Genomic DNA, 17,472 nt, shown 5'->3' with positions numbered 1-17,472 from the left:
TTAGACCATCGTTCTGCCTGAAGTGCCAATGAACAATTGTGCTAAAGTTATTTCGCAAAGCCGAAACTTCGGGTTGTTTTTTTTAACGCAATCAGGAATATAGAGTTAACATTTTATGATTTCAGGCTTTTCAACTAATGACAGACTATTCCAGTTTAAAAGAGAACTATTTAATACATGTAGATTATAATTAAGAACAAAGGATCATTCTTTGAGTAGTATGAGGTGATCAAATACGGTCGATGTGATCAAATTCAGTTAAAAGCACAAAGTATTTGTCGATGAACACTTCATAATATTCAAAGAATGATTCCATATTACTTATATTTATAATATTTGTATAATTTTCAGTTGTATGTTTAAATCTTTAAATTAGTCAGTGCGTGATGAATAAGATGGGGCAAATGCCCATTCGGTTAAGTAGTGAAATACAATTTTAAATTTATTTTTTCCCAATTGAATCTATTCAAATATATTATAATACAACTTTGCAAAAGCAAAATTTCTAACTATAGTCAGTTTTTAAATTATTTAACAAAAAATAAGGAAAAAAATATTGTCGGTAATTTTGGTGGTGTCGAACCCGTAACATAAAAACCCCTAGATATATACGGTTAGCTTATGCCAGGTACTCTAACCACTGAGCCGTTTCAGACACAACAAAGGCGGCTTTTTAAATATTATGTGTGACTAAGGTCACGAATTACCGGACTTGTATTATTTTTTCAATACGTTCAGTTGTTGGGACACAAAATGATATTTTTAATGTATAGTGGGTCATCTCCCCACGTTTTTGTTGATTGAAATCGGTTTGTTTTCCATTAGACCTTAATTAGACTATGAGAAAAATATGGAGCACAGACCCACTCTATAAAAGAAAATGCCCTGAAGTTCTAAAAAATGACAATATTTGCAGGTTTTGATACGTATACGCCTGTTTGAGTCAACATATTCCAAGTATTGAACATACCTACAGGTTACAAATCAATGATTCGTTAAATATATATTGTTTTAAATGATTTGAAAAAAACCCATCAGATTTGTTGATACTTTAATTATTTAGTAGCCTGTAAAACCGCGTATGGGCATTTTACACGCCTTATCCACCTATCTTCTTTGTATTGCTATACGTTACAAAATAGATTCTTAGTCTTATCTCAGACAAAACCACTGGAAAATGTACAGTAAATATACAAATTTAGAATTTTATTAAGTTAATTTGTTAAAATATAATCCAATGAATAACATAGGTTACATGAACATCACGATCATTGAAATTTGTTAAAAATATCAATATCCGTTAGCGGTTAACAGGTCTCAGTAGTAAAATTATAATAATAACAACAATAATAATGCAACAATTTCAAAATACACATCTTTATGATAACAAACGGTACGAGTAAACATTAAAACGACTTGGTTTACACACAAACAGCAATGGTATGTTGCGTCCAACAAACGGATGTATTTCGCCATTGTCGCCGAACCAGCCCCCACCCATTTTCATAATTATTAAAACAGATGCCGTTTAAATATTTATCTGTGAACTTTTAAGCAAAGAGGAGATGATCACACTCGAGTGTTTTTCCTAAAAAAAAAAAGCCCACAGTGATGCTAAATGCATGTGCCCAAACAGACATTTGCAAGCAATTAAGTCGTTGTTGACATGAAGGAAAATGCAACATAGAATAAAACAATCTACGTAAGTATGTTATATGTAATGCAATATATCATTGGGGTCCCTTGGAGAAGCACTGCTCCTCTGATAGTCACCTGTGCCCCCGCTGTACACAGACATGCGCCTGTCGTTTGTGTCTATAATGGCTGCGTCCATTTCGTCATCATAGTCCTCTATCCGACTGCTCCCAGTGCGAGAAGTGTTATTGCTGTTGCGACCAGACGAATGCTTACTGTAATAAACAGCATGCTCTGGAGGCTTCCCATTACGGACGCTGGAAAGGTTTCCAACTACAGCCCGGGGTTTGGACGGGCATTTATACTGGATGAGAGGGCGCTTTGGTTGGTCACGTGAGCTGCAGCAGCAGTAACACATCAGACAACAAAGCGCTATCACGGCTGCTGAGACACCGAACCCGACCGATAAACCAACTATCATCACATCGTTTGAGGATTTCTTTGAGCTCTTTAAGAAAGAAACAGATTTAAAATGTTAAGAGAAGGATATATTGAGGTATTAATCAATGTATATAAAAATATAATCACTGTTTTGTACAACATTTCAGCAAGAAATGCATTTTGAACATGCCTGCAAAATACTAGTCATCAATATTCGTTGAATTCCAATTTTTGTGAATTTTGTTGTTAATTTAAGGTGCCTCACTACACCGTGAAATAGTTTCTCAAATCAGCAGAAAATTACTTGATTATGATAGAAAGCATGATGGATAAGAAGTATCTATGTCAAATAGGCGAAAAAATGTGCAATTTTAGATAAAAAATGATGTTTTAAAAAATTTCATTCAGTAAACATAAACAAAAGCCCCAGGTGGATTCGAACTCATGACCTGCGGTTCACAAGCCTGATACTTTAACCACTGAGCTATGACGATACGTGTACATCTGAATCGATTGATACAAACAGTTTAACAAAACATTTAAATCGCCATCTTGTGACGTAGTGTCTTAAAAAGTAGAAGTCTCGGTGTAGTGAAGTACCTTAAGTTGATCCACGAAATCAAATGTTCATTGAAATTCAATTTCAACTACCGTTTTGTATTGACGGGATCATTGGCCACGAAATTACGTATCCTTGAAACTCTGGTTTTCAGAAAATCCGCGAAAATTGATACACACGAAAATTAATGAAACCATAGTATTGCAAATGCCCCAAAGTGCAATATCAAAATTGTGATAGAAAAATTATGTTATGGTTAATTTTAATGTTTATTAAAACGCGTGCATGTTCATTCGAATTTTATTTCTTTGCTTTGCAATGGCATGAGTGATAAAAATAATGAATCTTTACTTACTGTTGGAACCATTGAACTTTCCCCTGAAAGAAAATTAGAACCAATTATCATACAATACAAGACTATGAATATACCATAAAACAAGAGGCCCACAGGCCTTGTCGGTCACCTGAGTACCATAGCCCGTATATGGACCTGTCAAGGGGTCTCATGTTTTATTTTTGAGTTTAAACCCTAATCTGAGACTCCTTTGACTGTTATCCCGGCATTTATCATTTGATGTTTACCAAAACCAATAAGTTACCTGGGAAATAATCTCAATAAAATTGAATAAATACATGTGGTATATGGTACACCCCCCCCCCCCCCATGGGCAGTGAATTTCACAATTTTAGAAGATGTCCATAATGCCATTATGGACAAAATTACATTGAAGTTAGTTGATCTCAAATGACTGTGGAAGTACATGAGAAAATATTATAAAATTTTATACATTCTCACTATCTGGCCATATTGGCCCCGCCCAAGGGCTTGAACTTCTGACCCAAAGGCCGTAAATTTTACGATTTAGGTAGAGGGTATTCATGGGCAGCGCAAACATGCATTTATGTTTTCTGAAATATAAACATGCATGGGGGTAGAGAAGAAGATTTTCTAAGATTTAGCACATTTTCACTATGTAACCATACTGACCCCGCTAAAGGACCTGGGCTCCTGACCCAGGGGCCACGAATACAATTCAGGTAGGGGCTTTATGAACACATAATCATGCATTTAGTTTTTTTTCAACTGTGATGTTATAGAAAAGAAATTGTTTAAATAAAAATGGTTTGTTTTTGTTGTTGGTTTGTTTGTTTGTTAGATTTTTTTGGTTTTTACCCTATGTTTGGCCCCGTCCATGAGGCCCCGAAGGTTGTAAGGTCATAATTTTCACAATTTAGATTCCCCGTTTTATAGAAAAGCATGAAACGAAAAATGGTAACATGTGGCCTTGTAGTTTGAAAGAAATTAGAAATGTCAAATTGTTAATTTATTCTTCTTTTTATTTTAATTGCTTCATAAAAATTTCTGAGTTCTTTTATCCAAGGTACAAAGAACATAAAGTTAAAGTATTTGTATAAAAACTGCGAGCATTTACAATAATTGCTATGACCTGGCATAAAACGTGAAATGTCGATTTTATCAATCTTTACCGAAGTTGAAAGTCAACAAATAGACCAAGCAAAGGAGTTGTGTTGATTTAATGGATCTATTTTATATATATATATATATATATATATATATATATATATATATATATATATATATATAGTGTCGGGAAATTGGAACAAAACTGCATATTGGCAACTAATGCGGCACACGTTACTTACAGATTGTAAACTGAAAATGTTGATATGTTTATATTAAAATATTAGAATGATAAAATAATGTATATTCGGACACCAGAACGGAACAAGCTATTGATATTCTTAGGTTTCAGTGTAAAAGACATGATTACACCTTTTTTTGCTCCAATTCAATATTTCTAATCCAATAAAAAAAATCCTTACAAAAATCGTAAAAGTCAATTATAGACATACATGTACCTATTGTTACGTGGTAGGTCTACAAATAACTGATTTTAACAGAGCTGTGACTTGTTATTTTCAATGAGAGAGAGAGAGAGAGAGAGAGAGAGAGAGAGAGAGAGAGAGAGAGAGAGATTTGCATCGCAACAAACCGCGAAATCAATAAAAAAAATGGTTGTAATTGTTCTTTGGTCTAGAACGTTTTGCCTTGGAAGTGAACATTGTTACAACTTCGAATTCTGAGTCAGTTAAACGTACATCCGGGCTTCAATGGTGCAGTCAGCTATAGACTCTTGGTCTAATAGCGTGCCACAGGTTCATGACCAAATACTTATTCAGACGCGGCGCCATCAATTAGAGTGTGGATGTTTGATGCTTGCAACGATCAGTGACCCCCCCCCCCCCAAAAAAAAAAAAAAAAGAAGTGATATATGAGGGTACAATTGTCAACGCAAACCCATGGCACCCCCCCCCCCCCTCCCATGGAAGATTGAAAATACATTAAAATGAGACGTAACATGTACAATACACAATCGATAGATCAATCAATTTATCTAAGATTTAGACAATGTGACCAAACTCATAATTATAATGAGATCATGTTTTATTTAAAAAAAATATTGCAACGCGCAAAGGTTCATTTCCAGACTGTTTTTTCTATTTTATTTACTCGCATATATAAATATGGGCGTTTGAATTTTAACTGAAAACGTCATTTGGGAAATAAAACGAGCAATGCATCTGAATCATATTTGATCGTACTTAACTTTTTGTGCAATACTAGTATACAGTAGTGTCATTTTTCACAACTAAATCGAATTGAAAAAAAAAACATTAAAAAATTATCCAATTTATCAATACTCTTTTAAATTCATCAATGTTTTAGGCGACAAATTTATTTTGCTTTTTTCTCGTGCATGTAAAATCTTTTGCCTATTGAAATAGAAACTTTTCTCATCTGCGAAATCAATAGTTCTAGGGAAAAAAAAACTTAATCAAAGTTGCTATTGACGGTCTGCGTCATTTGTTTGAGATTATTACGGGGCCTCGGATCGAAGCTTGAAAAACACCTTCCGATCCTTTTCCCTGATTTGGTTAAAAGTGCCAAAAGTATAACTATTTTTTTTAGCATTGAATAAATAGGTTAATTTTGTCTTGTGTTGTTTTGCCGCACGTTTATTTTTATCATTAATTCCATTAGTTATCGTTTTTTTAATGGAATAAGAATAGATTTTGTTATCTCTTAACATTCAATATCTATGTGTTAGTCAAGTCTATAGCCAAAAGCATATTTTCAAATTCATTCCAATTCCCACAATGGCAGGCTTTTCGTATATATATAGCCAAGAGCCAAAGCGTACAGCTTTCCGCTATTACTATAAGTGCAAGTGTTATTATGCTATATACTACGGATTACAGCATGGGAATTTGATGAAGTCGGTTAGCCATTCTGTCAAATCTGATACAATGTTCAGCAAGCCTTGTCTTATAAAGAATTGTGATAATAATCCAACTTGGGGGAAGGTACTAGATTTATTTTGATGATCATAGGAAGATAACTAATAAACTTTGTAATTATAGAATGGTTTCTGGCACTGAATTTTAAAACCCCTTTTTTTGGACATTGAATCCTATTGATTATTTGTTGCTTTATACGATGTATAAATCGATGCGACGCAATGTGACAGGCATATTTTTGGTTGAAATGTTCGGAATGACATTTGAAATTGAATACGAAAATATGTATGACGCACGCATTCCATTTAATTTACTGCCACTAGAGCATTTAGAACGGATCACCATTTTATAGCTGTAACTTAGAATAAAAAAATAGCTTGGATTTTTGTTTGGCTTTTGTCATCATTAAATAAATTTCAATTTAAAACAATTCTTTGGTCTGGGAGATGTTGTTTTCTAAAATACTTTGTTTTTGTTTAACTTTATTCCTGATATGGTGTACTTGCAACGCATCAACTACCTAACGAACTAAAAAACCTTCAAATTAAAAAAACCTTTCAAATTATCTCAGGACGAAAATTATTAATCCTCTACATCAATGGTCTTATGATTTTCACATGTATACCATACAGACATACCTCCCTCTGACGAACATACGTAGTTGTGTTGATATGTACAGTCAGTGGTGCGGTATTGCAGGTTCGAATCCAGATCAAGTCTGACGCAATGACGTGTCTCCACACTGAAAGGTTCGTTGATGTACCAGTTGACCCACGTGACAGGGGTCCCGTCCAGCCACTCATGCTGTTTGTTCACCGTATTGTATTTCAGTCCGATGTAAACAGGGGCGGAGGGCATAAACCTACAAAAAAAATGGGTTTTACAATATGCCACCTTCTTTGGACGAAGAGTTCAGTTTAAAGATATAGAAAAAAAAATTAAAGCTTAAATATTTTGAATTTTTTAAGTAATTATCGTTGATGCCCCTCCCCCTAATATAAATGAGTTCATACCTGCCATTGTTCGTCAGTAGGTCGTAGACGATGTTGAATTTTTCCGGTGTATCTATGATGGCCAGGATCTTTCCTCGGGCTTCACAGTCTGCCACGGCTTCATTAAACTGAACCTTGACGTCTATGTACTCAAATTCTGTACATTGGACCTCTAGGATAGTTACAAAATAAGAAATGCTGAATAATTAAAGAAGAGAGAGAGAGAAAGTATTTTTTTTTAAAACATTAAAAATTATGACATCAAAAATCCTTTGTTTCTATTTGAAATATCTTTATTTCATAATTGTAATATTGACTTAGTGAGCGAAAATTAAACGATAATTTATAACAAATTAAAATAAAATTAGTAGTATTTTTTAAAGATGAAATAGCAATTATAATATGAAAGATTTAAAGAATGTTGCTTTTACATTGACATATATATTAACTAAAATTTTTAAGATTTAAACAAAAATGAAATGAATTTGCTATTACATAAATTAGAACAACTAATATTACATTAAAAGTTGTTAGAATGCGCATGTATCGTAAATCAATTTTTGCTATTTTGTTTGTTTTTATACCATTTTCAGACAGTAAATCTAGGTCAAACCAATTACTGAAAAGTACACAATATTTAAGTATTTTTGCTCCATATTGTTCATCAGCCAGATATTTGCCCTTTTCCCCCTCTTCATTTAAATATCCATTACAAAACTTAGAACACTAATACTAGTTACAGAAAGCGTACTATCTATAATTGAATCTCTTGTTTAGAAGGATTTTGCTCACTTTTGAAAACAGAGTAGAAAATTATATCATTGTCATTAAAAAAAGTAAAAACAAAACGGAATTTATTGTTTGATATTACTGTAAATGCAGAAATATTTGTTGACGATTTAATTTCGTTATTTTCTTTGGCAGTACAAATCAACGAAATTAAACCCATGACGTATTTTTAACCCAAATATTAATAAATATAGAGTTGATACAAAAACATTTTAGGAATTATGATATGATTGAATGAATTGCCAACGAAATTGGTTTTATTTTAAAAACAACGAAATTTTAACCCAACGAAAATATGTGCTTCTACAGTATAATTTTGAAAACGCACAATTAACTGATAACGGATAACAACACATATCGTAACAAACATTTTTCAAGTCACTTTACGTTCCAAACGACATACATGCTTAAAACCATAATTATATAAAGAAAAAATATCTATGTTTATGTACATTAGATTAAAGATACATTGATGTTCCTCTCCTATCTAATATACTGGTTAAGAAATTTGTCAAAAGAAATGACACTTCTTGTGAACCTACTATGTAAATATGACACTCAATAAACACCCCCCCCCCCTGCGAAAAAGAAAATAATTTTGTAAAGAAATGGTCGACAATGTAGAAATATCAAATAAAATTCATTAATAAAAAAATTTCTCGTCTATGAAACGAACGCAACCATGATATACATATCATTCCATCTTCTCCTAAGAAATTAGACTTAATTCAATGTTTAATATGTAGCATTTTTTCATTAGTTTATGGGTGTCTTTTATATATACCATAGCTTATTATGTGATAGAAGTATCTAAACTTTTTAACGAAAGACCAAAATTTAAAGAATGCGGATAGTAACTTTAAAAAAATTAAATATATATTTACCAAAAAAAAAAAGAGGTGCAACACCCAATTCATTAAAAAACAAACCTTAATTGACATTAATTAGGAAAAAAAATATAATTTATGAAAGAGCGGATCTAAAGAAAAGAAGAGAAATGTATAACCAAAATATTTGTATATTTTTAGACTGAAAATGAAAAGAATCAAAATGAGTTAGTAAATATAATATATACCTAAAACTTGTACCACCATCAGAAGGGTAAAAATTCCATCCAGAAAAACCATGATCCCCTTGGAAATTAACCATCCTACATCCTAGCATTACAAGGGGACTTTCTTCCTTCGCCGGACTAAACAGAACTAACAGATCGGCAGTATTTGATCAATATTTTCAATGCAGGTTGTTTGGAATTTCGCTGGGATAAACTTATTGGATATACCTGAATAGCGAAATGTTCGAATCGATTTCAGAGACTTTTGCAAACAATATCTTCCATCAATAGTTCGCCAATTACATGAACTGGAATGACATTTACAGTAAAATTAAGCAATCTTTGAAAGGACTGGCGTTAATTCAAAATACCCTCGTGTTCTTTGTAACCTTAATAAAGGACTCATTTCTGGATTTGGTTTTTATACCTTTTATAGCTCACCTGAACTACAGGTTCAAGTGAGTTTTTCCAATCAGAATTTTCCCGGTGTCTGTCGTTGTCGTCTGCGCCACGTGGCAACGCACTTTGAAAAAAAATTACATGAAAAAACTACAAAAAATTACACTTAAAAAATTCAAAGTGCGTTAATTTTGGGACCAAATCAACGCATTTTGAAAAATATTTCCGTGCATGTAATTTGTAGTTACAAGTGCGTTGTAACAGAGGGACTCTATTTTAACTTTTATATTTCTAAACCAATTTCCATTAAACTTGCCAAAAAAGCATACTTGTCTCAAGGCCTTCTTATTTTACTCAAAGAAAAACAAAACACATATCCTCTCTATATTAGGGGATAATAAATGAAGAGCTTTCGCGGGGTTTTAAGCTCGTCATAGACATAAATATAGAAGAAACTGTTAAAGTATACATGAAAGTCACGAATATAGAAACAAGCTTGTCGCAAAACGTTTAAGTTTAGTACATATGTAATACTGTAACCACTGTGGCTCAGATATACATGTATCTCCCAATGAGGGGTTTGTTCCAAATTTAAAGACTTGTTACAGAATTTTGTCAACTTGACTAGTCAAGAAATTTTTTTAATCGAAACTGTATCAAAATAGAAGTTTCCTTAGATATAATGTCTTTAATGGTTACGGTTTGGAAAATAACTGCTGTTTATGGTGTTCCGATGGGGCCACTTCGACCTTCGCACTTTCGCCTTTAGGTCGAAGATGCGAGAGTGCGAAGTTGCGAATGCCAAAGTGCGAGAGTGCGACGGCGAAGGAGCGAAAGTGCGAAGATGCAACGGCAAAGCGCGAAGGTGCGAAGGCGGAGGAGCGATACTACTATCGCTCTTTCGCCTTCGCAACTTCGCACTATCGCCTTCGCAACTTCGCACTTTCGCCTTCGACTTTTTTGATAGCATTGAGAAAGTCTCGGTCGATTACATAGAATTTGATGCAGGCACCGTACTCGCCAAGGTTTTCCGATTAATTCATGATATTATTGGTACGCAAATATAATTATCCATCGACCCCCCCCCCCCCCACCCCCCCCCCCCTTCCCGAAAAAGTTATGGATCTGCGCAGGTTGTTGAAAATAAATTCTAAAAAGTTCATCGCCTGCCTCAGATGCCCTTTTATACAGCTAAAATTGTCTTTAAACGATAGAGATCTCATGAAAAGGCGAAGGCGAAAGCGCGAAGGTGCGAAGGCGAGAGTGCGAAGTTGCGATGGCGAAGGAGCGATAGTAGTATCGCTTCTTCGCCTTCGCAACTTCTCACTTTCGCCTTCGCATCTTCGCACTTTCGCTCCTTCGCCGTCGCACTCTCGCACTTCAACCTAAAGGCGAAAGTGCGAAGGTCGAAGAGGCCCCATCGGAACACCATAGCTGTTTAGAATTTCCAAGACTTAATTTTGATTAATTATTTTCGAGACAATATCTATTTATTTGTCAAATAATATCATAGTTTTCCCAACGGTAATGTCTGAATGAAATATTCTCGAAGATTAAAGGAGGTAACAAAAAGGGAATTTAGTGTGTTATTTTGAAACTTGGATGATATAACATTTGCAGCTGTTTATATCTACTGTGGTTTCATTAATATTCAAGGGTATCAATTTTCGTGGATAAAGTGAAAATCACAGTTTCAAGGAAATGTAAATTCGTGGCCAATGTCCCCATCAATACAAAATGCTATTAATAGAAATTGCATTTCAATGAACATTTAATTTCATGGATCAACTTAAAAACGAAATCCATGAAAATTGGTATTCAACGAAAATTGGTGAAACCATAGTATAACTTAACATAGTTGATGAAATACCAGTTTAATAATATTTATTAAAATTAATTTTTGTCTTATATATAGGATGTACATGTATATAGTTATAATTATTACGTTCAAAATTTTGTTTGTTTTTTTTTAAAGGAAAATGATAAGATTTTAATATAATCTAACCGTAAAGAAATATTTATTAAAACAGCATAAATTGTGCTTTGAAAATGAATCATAAAACCATTATTTTCAAAATCTTTATCAATTCTTAATTTGCCCCGAGTTCATGTTGACATGGAGATGCAACTCTGGTAAAAAGTTCGTTAAAAAAATATTTTGATTGAGAGGAAAATCCATTTTTTTTTAAATTGCTTCAAATTTTGAGAAGATTTTAAATTCAAGTTTAGTATTGTTCTATTGTACTGCTGTATGTTAAAGACATAATTGTGAATTCTGGAGTATACCTGAGGTAATTGCCAGCCTTTGTGGATTGACGTTTCCCCTTCTTTAGTTCAATCGATGTTCTCTTTCTGGCTCTATATTCCCGAAAGTAAAATAAACAATTTCAAATCGATTAACCCCGTGTATTGATAAGTTTCTTAATTGGCTGCATCTCTTAAGCAATATTGCTACTCTATTTTATAGGCGAGCTTTTACTGTCTGGTGTCAGGCTACATAGAAATATTGACACAGTCTTTCGATTTCTCTCACTCAATGTACCGAAGAGCCTGATTAAAATTTACCATTCGATTGATGTGTGAAAGAGAAAAATTTCATATTTTTTTTAAAGCTGAATGCTACAAATGTAATATCAATCTTTGGTAAACTGCGTTGAAATAAGAAAACAATTTTGAAATATCATGTTCTTTTTGTACCAAACAGATATTCCTATCCATTGCTTAATTAAGGTTATGTTTGAACAGGCCACTAATTTGCAGATCATTAATGATTTTTAACGAAATTTATTTCAGACATATACGTATTTTATTTTTATATATTAAGCCTTTTAACGATGAGAATAAGTACAAGTACTATTATTTCATAAATCTGAATATATTATTTTCTTGATCTTAATACCTCTTCAAGATTACGCATGCGCAAATGACTTTCATAGTTCGGCAAAAGATCGAACTGGAACTGTGGGTAGACTAACTTTCTCTCTGTGTAATTTTTGTTTCTATAATACTTTGTATTTGAAGATTAATACCCGCATGAATAACCAAAGAAACCATTGCATTTTGTAAAAATCTACAATGACTCATCATATACATTTGTAGTTGTTCAAAACAAAGTGAAATGTTTTTGATTATATCGTTACTTTTGAAGAAAAATTCAGAACTTGTACAACTGTGCGCATCTAGCAATATTAATTAAGTTAAACTGCATCGATTAAAACCAATATTTCCTCTTTGATGTTTTTAATCTTATCAAAATCTGTTAACGTTGAAATCTGGAATGCAAAGACTATCGAAGGTCTACCCGAAACTCGATCAAAAAATCAATTTCTATAATCTAAATAATCGTATTCCAGAGCACCCACACATAAATCTTGTCCGGAGGTCGCCCCGAAAAATTAGTTGAATATGATAGCTTATATTTCTGAAGGTTGAAAGGGAAATTGTTATCTTTTAAGCTCAACACACATAAATGATCAATACAATAAATAACCCAAGTACCTTTTGTCTTCCTTCAGTAGAACGTGCTGATAAGTGGTGTAAAGGGGATCTTGCTGTCAGTAACGTTGTTGAGTATTGTTTGATAATCTCATATGATATGGATTAATAAAGCCCTAATTACTTTGATGTCTTCTTTTCATTTGAATATCAATTTTTTAATATACTTCAAGCTAGAATAGACGCGTTGCTTTGCAAGTAAAAATGGAACACGTAACTATATGATGTTAAGATTAATATAATTACCAAAATGATATTTACAGTTTTGAAATATTTCATAATATGTTGAACGAAATTTTGATGATAATCTGACCCCGGCGCCATAAAACTTATTAGACGCCCCGGGGCCATAAAAGTTAGACAAGCTCACTTTTGATCTCAGTCTCACTTTTACCAAAGGAACATATAGTGGAAAAGTGAGACTGAGATCAAAAGTGAGCTCTTCTAACTTTTATGGCACTGGGGCCAGCTCATTTTTAATCAAAGTCTCACTTTTACATAAGAAAATTAATTTATCGTCGAAAAGTGAGACTAAGATCAAAAGTGAGCTCTTCTAACTTTTATGGCCCTACGGCAAAACCAACTACCATAACCTATTCTAGAACCATTTCACAATTAAAGTCTTAACTACACTTTCCAGAAACGTAGGAAAGGGTGCTTAACTCTTCCCCATTGTCGAGCTCACTTTTGATCTCAGTCTCACTTTTCCACTATACTAAACATGTATATATTCTTTTGTAAAAAAGAGGCTGAGATCAAATGGCCCTGGGGCCATAAAATTTAGACGAGATCACTTTTGATCCCGGGCCATAAAAGTTAGACGATCTCACATTTGATCTCAGTCTCACTTTTCCACCATATATTCTTTTGTAAAAGTGAGACTGAAAAAGTTTTAACATTCCATGTTCTAGTTCTCTAAGTGTGCCGTTTAAAAAACAGTTCTGAGCAAGAGAGGTGGCAACCTAGGTTGTTAGACGCCAACAGATTAAGAAAAGCTTTCATCCGTGGTCTTTGAAATTCACTACAATCTCAGTAACGGGTATTTTACAAGAGAATAATTTATCTCGTTCATTTCCTAATGAAACGTGATTTGGTTTTAAAAATCTTACACATTTCGTCACATATTGATACGACACTTTTATGTGCATGTATAATATTTGTGCTCTCGGTTGCTTTCTCTTGGCAGATATATGAAATATTCTAAAACTGAATTACTGCAAGTAATGAAGTGGATGAGGATTTCAAGAATAGATACAAAGAAATTGAAAGGTAAACTACTAATATTACATTCTAAACAGCTGATGAGAAGGGGTAAAAGGTCAAAACGTTTCAAAAGATGAACCTGGGGTTAAAATGACATATCGACAAGAACATTCCAGTGAAGGGTTTGATGTACATAGTTTCATACACAAAACGCAAATATTTTAGAAAATAAGATCTGGGGAAGGCTTGGGGGGGGGATTTACTAGTTCATATTTTCACATCTACCGGTATATTTAAAAAATGTCTACCCCCTCCCCCTTCGAAAGGGGACCACCTCCCCCACTACCCCGTTGCTACATAATTACATGTGCCTAATCAAACCGGTTGTAGAACATGCTTATTTTGCTTTTTTTTTTTTTTGCTCGTTTTTTGTTGTTGTTGCAACATCCACAATTTGTAATTTGCAACAGACTTAAAATAAAAAGAATATTAAATTTATTCAGAATACATTGTAACAAAGCAATCAACATTTTTCTCCCACATCGCTTTACAAAAGTTAGTCAGATGAGCAAGTTTTTTTTTTTTTTTTTTTTTTCTGCTCACCTGACGGCCGTTATCTAGGCGAAATGTGTAAAAAATAAAAACAGTTGATGCTATGGCAACAAAATTTGACGGTAAAAACAATTTGTAAGAGTCATCGCACTACATTGTAGCGGTCATTTTCATTGGTTTCATTGCATAGTTATAACAGCTAGATAGATAGGAAAACTGCATCAGTTGCTCATCCAAAATCTGGCCATAACGAGAGAGGCGATAAGCAGGGCTCCATTGATGTAGTATATACAACACACTGCTGTCTGAAAGACCAAAAACACACACTCAATCACTATTTTGTGACTTTTTTTTTTTTTTTTTTTCATCTAATAACATACAATTATTTACAATTATATTATTCATATTTATTATTTTGATTATATTATTTCAGAAAAAGACTTGTTTTAATGACCAAAAATAGGAATCTTTAATATAGAAATTGGATCATGCTTAAAAGTCTAGCTCTTTGGATGTATATGTGGACTTCCCTAAAATCATAGTGTATTCAACATAGAAGCTCTTTTCCCAATTTCATCAAATTGTCGTTAAAATCTTCCTAATTCCCCAAAACGTCATTTCCCAAAAGAGGCTGATAAATCCCTGGGTTATTTTAGAACCATTTTAACTTGAGCTTGGACTTCGGCTAGTTCTGTCTTTTTCATTGCTGGCCACTCAGCATGGTTCTTTAAAATCAACAAGACTTGTCTGGCTTCTGAGCTGAGACTACGCAATCTATGTATATTTCACTCAAAACCAGATACATTGCAATTACATCGCACCGAAAATCCAAGGTCTTGTTAAAATGGTTCAATTATGCATGAACGCATAATTGGATTAGGCAGTAGGAATATTGCCTATATAATAAGCCTTCTCCGTGCAGTTTTATAGTCTACCTTGTTGTTGAGATGATCCGGTTGAATTTCCAGTTGAAGCAGCAACACCAGCTGTAGTAGCAGCAACACCAGCTGTAGAAGTGGCACCACCAGCTGTAGTAGCGACACCCACCACCAGTTGTGGTAGCGGCACCGCCAGTTGTGGTAGCGGCACCACCAGTTGTGGTAGCGGCACCACCAGTTGTGGTAGCGGCACCACCAGTTGTGGTAGCGGCACCACCAGTTGTGGTAGCGGCACCACCAGCTGTAGTAGCGGCACCACCAATTGTGGTAGCTGCACCACCAGCCGTTGTACTATCAGATGATGCAGTTGAAGAAGCAGCGGCTGCAGCGGTTGAGCTATCAGATGACGCTGAAGTTGCCTCGGTTGGAGTTTCAGTAGTACTTGAACCTTGTACAGCAACTGTATGTAAAACATACAGTTAGAAAATCTTAATTTTTAAACCTGTTTTAAAGTCTTATACTAATTACAGATAAGGTGAGTGCAGTTGTAGAATTTTGGAAAACATGGACTACTTTAGATAGATGTGTTGTAATAGACGGTGGATTTAATGAAAAAAATATGTAGCTATGGATTTTATTCCAATAGATAAATACTTTAATATATACAGACACTTACAGTTATGCAGTACCACTGTAGAAAGGACACAGATGAGTAAAAGTTGCCGGGATAGCATCATGGAACCTAAAACAAAAGAAGAAGAAATCAAATTCAACGTATAATGTCTATGTTTTAGTAAAACAACAAAATTAGACTTCTTTTCTGCGAGTTAGTCCCCTTGACACATACATGTTTACAACGTGTATAGAATCATCAATGGGAAATTATCTATTATAGGCCTACACATATTAAAAACTTACTAGAAAGAAACGTATTTAACTCAAGTGTTTTGATCTTTTGTAATAAATTATCTTATTAAATAATAACTGGTACAAAAGTATTTAATTTTAATGAAATGGTATAAGCATTTATATAGGAAATTCATAATTGCACGTGCGGATCTAGAAAATTTTACCAAGGGGGTGGGGGTCTGAGGGATATTTAAAATTGCCGGAGAGGGGGCATATTTTCGGCAATTTTACCCTGTAAATCTAAGAAACTTGAATTTTCTAAGGGGGGGGGGGGTCCGATCCGCAGTGGCGTCGGAAGCAAATTGAAAATGGGGGACCGGGGGGGGGGGGCTAGACTGATCATAAAAAATCTTGACAAGCAAAAAAAAAAAAAAAAAAAATTTAAAAACCTAATTCCCACCAATATCATGAAAATCCTAATCGGTGGTGGTGGTGGTGGTTGGGGGGGGGGGGGGGCTGTGGGGGATGGAAGTATCCCTATGACTCCAAAAAAATTCTTACCTGCCAAATTTTTTTCCCAAAACATGAAAATCCTAAGGGGGGGGGGGGGGGGGGCTTGTATACCAATGACTTAAGTTTTCTTTTTTAAAAGGTAAATTTAGGAACAATTATGTTTGCTGCGAGAAAAAGTGGGATGCTGGACCCTCCCTGATCCCATGTGCCTAATGGTTAGGTCTAACTTTGCAAAAAAGTGGGGGGCTTGCCCCCCCCCCCCCCCCCCCCCGGTTCCAACGCCTATAGTACGGATCCTTCTTTCCCCGTTTTTCTAGAGACCCGCGCATATTGTATTTTAATTTCTTCAGGTATGGGTTGCCATTAAAAAAAACAAGTAAGATAAGTTACAGTTCAAACTGTAAAAAAAAAAAAAACAACAAAAAAAACAACAACAAAAAACACAAAAAAAACCCACCAGGGCACCCAAGCAATGCAAAGGGACACAACTCAATATAGCGTTCAATGACAGTCGTTGGACTGTAGGTCTATGAGGCCTCGGTCGATTTAAAGTACATTGTATATTGTCATTTTAGACTACGGACGTGTGAAACAGCAAAAAATCCGTATTTCTGTCCATTCATTTTCTATCTATAACAATCTACAATATCATTACAAAATGTTGAAAGCGCGCGGACATCTTAAAATGGTTTTATATAATTCAGACCATATTAAGCAAGAAATATTCTGGAAGTAAACTTACCCTCAGACTCAATCTTTTCCAACGGTCAAAATGTGAATAGGCTTATACGT

The 17,472-nt window shown here is 34.3% G+C and overlaps 3 protein-coding genes across 3 annotated transcripts in view; 1 reads left to right on the top strand and 2 right to left on the bottom strand.

The window, feature by feature from the left end:
* Positions 1-1,254: 1,254 nt before the first annotated feature.
* Positions 1,255-8,972, bottom strand: LOC105346720 (uncharacterized). Its single transcript, XM_011455429.4, has 5 exons — positions 8,813-8,972; positions 6,970-7,120; positions 6,595-6,818; positions 2,991-3,013; positions 1,255-2,143 (listed from the first exon to the last, which is right to left on the bottom strand). Exons 1-5 carry the CDS (start codon positions 8,862-8,864, stop codon positions 1,712-1,714), a joined length of 882 nt encoding a protein of 293 aa, XP_011453731.3. The 5' UTR covers positions 8,865-8,972; the 3' UTR covers positions 1,255-1,711.
* Positions 8,973-13,834: 4,862 nt separating this feature from the next.
* The window catches only part of LOC105346717 (lysosomal acid lipase/cholesteryl ester hydrolase), a 13,819-nt gene continuing 10,181 nt past the window's right edge, over positions 13,835-17,472 (top strand). Inside the window, exon 1 of the mRNA XM_066079239.1 lies at positions 13,835-13,954. The gene's annotated coding sequence lies outside the window, so the exon portion shown is untranslated. The remainder of the gene's footprint in view (positions 13,955-17,472) is intronic.
* LOC105346738 (autotransporter adhesin BpaC) lies at positions 14,367-17,143 on the bottom strand. Its single transcript, XM_066079180.1, has 3 exons — positions 17,138-17,143; positions 15,995-16,060; positions 14,367-15,778 (listed from the first exon to the last, which is right to left on the bottom strand). Exons 2-3 carry the CDS (start codon positions 16,053-16,055, stop codon positions 15,372-15,374), a joined length of 468 nt encoding a protein of 155 aa, XP_065935252.1. The 5' UTR covers positions 16,056-16,060; positions 17,138-17,143; the 3' UTR covers positions 14,367-15,371.

This window comes from Magallana gigas, chromosome 3 (assembly GCF_963853765.1).
Source record: "Magallana gigas chromosome 3, xbMagGiga1.1, whole genome shotgun sequence".
In the NCBI taxonomy this organism is placed as follows: Eukaryota; Metazoa; Mollusca; class Bivalvia; order Ostreida; family Ostreidae; genus Magallana; species Magallana gigas.
The sequence above is the reverse complement of the archived record's forward strand: the minus strand, read 5'-3'. Positions and strand labels throughout refer to the sequence as shown.

Coding starts and splice junctions, on each gene's coding strand:
- LOC105346720 (XM_011455429.4), bottom strand. CDS start 8,864: ATGGTTTTTCTGGATGGAATTTTTACCCTTCTGATGGTGGTACAAGTT. Junction 6,819..6,969: donor CTACTGACGAACAATGGCAG/GTATGAACTCAT, acceptor TTTTTTTTGTAG/GTTTATGCCCTCCGCCCCTG. Junction 2,144..2,990: donor AAAGTTCAATGGTTCCAACA/GTAAGTAAAGAT, acceptor TCTTTCTTAAAG/AGCTCAAAGAAATCCTCAAA.
- LOC105346738 (XM_066079180.1), bottom strand. CDS start 16,055: ATGATGCTATCCCGGCAACTTTTACTCATCTGTGTCCTTTCTACAGTG. Junction 15,779..15,994: donor TACAGTGGTACTGCATAACT/GTAAGTGTCTGT, acceptor TTTTACATACAG/TTGCTGTACAAGGTTCAAGT.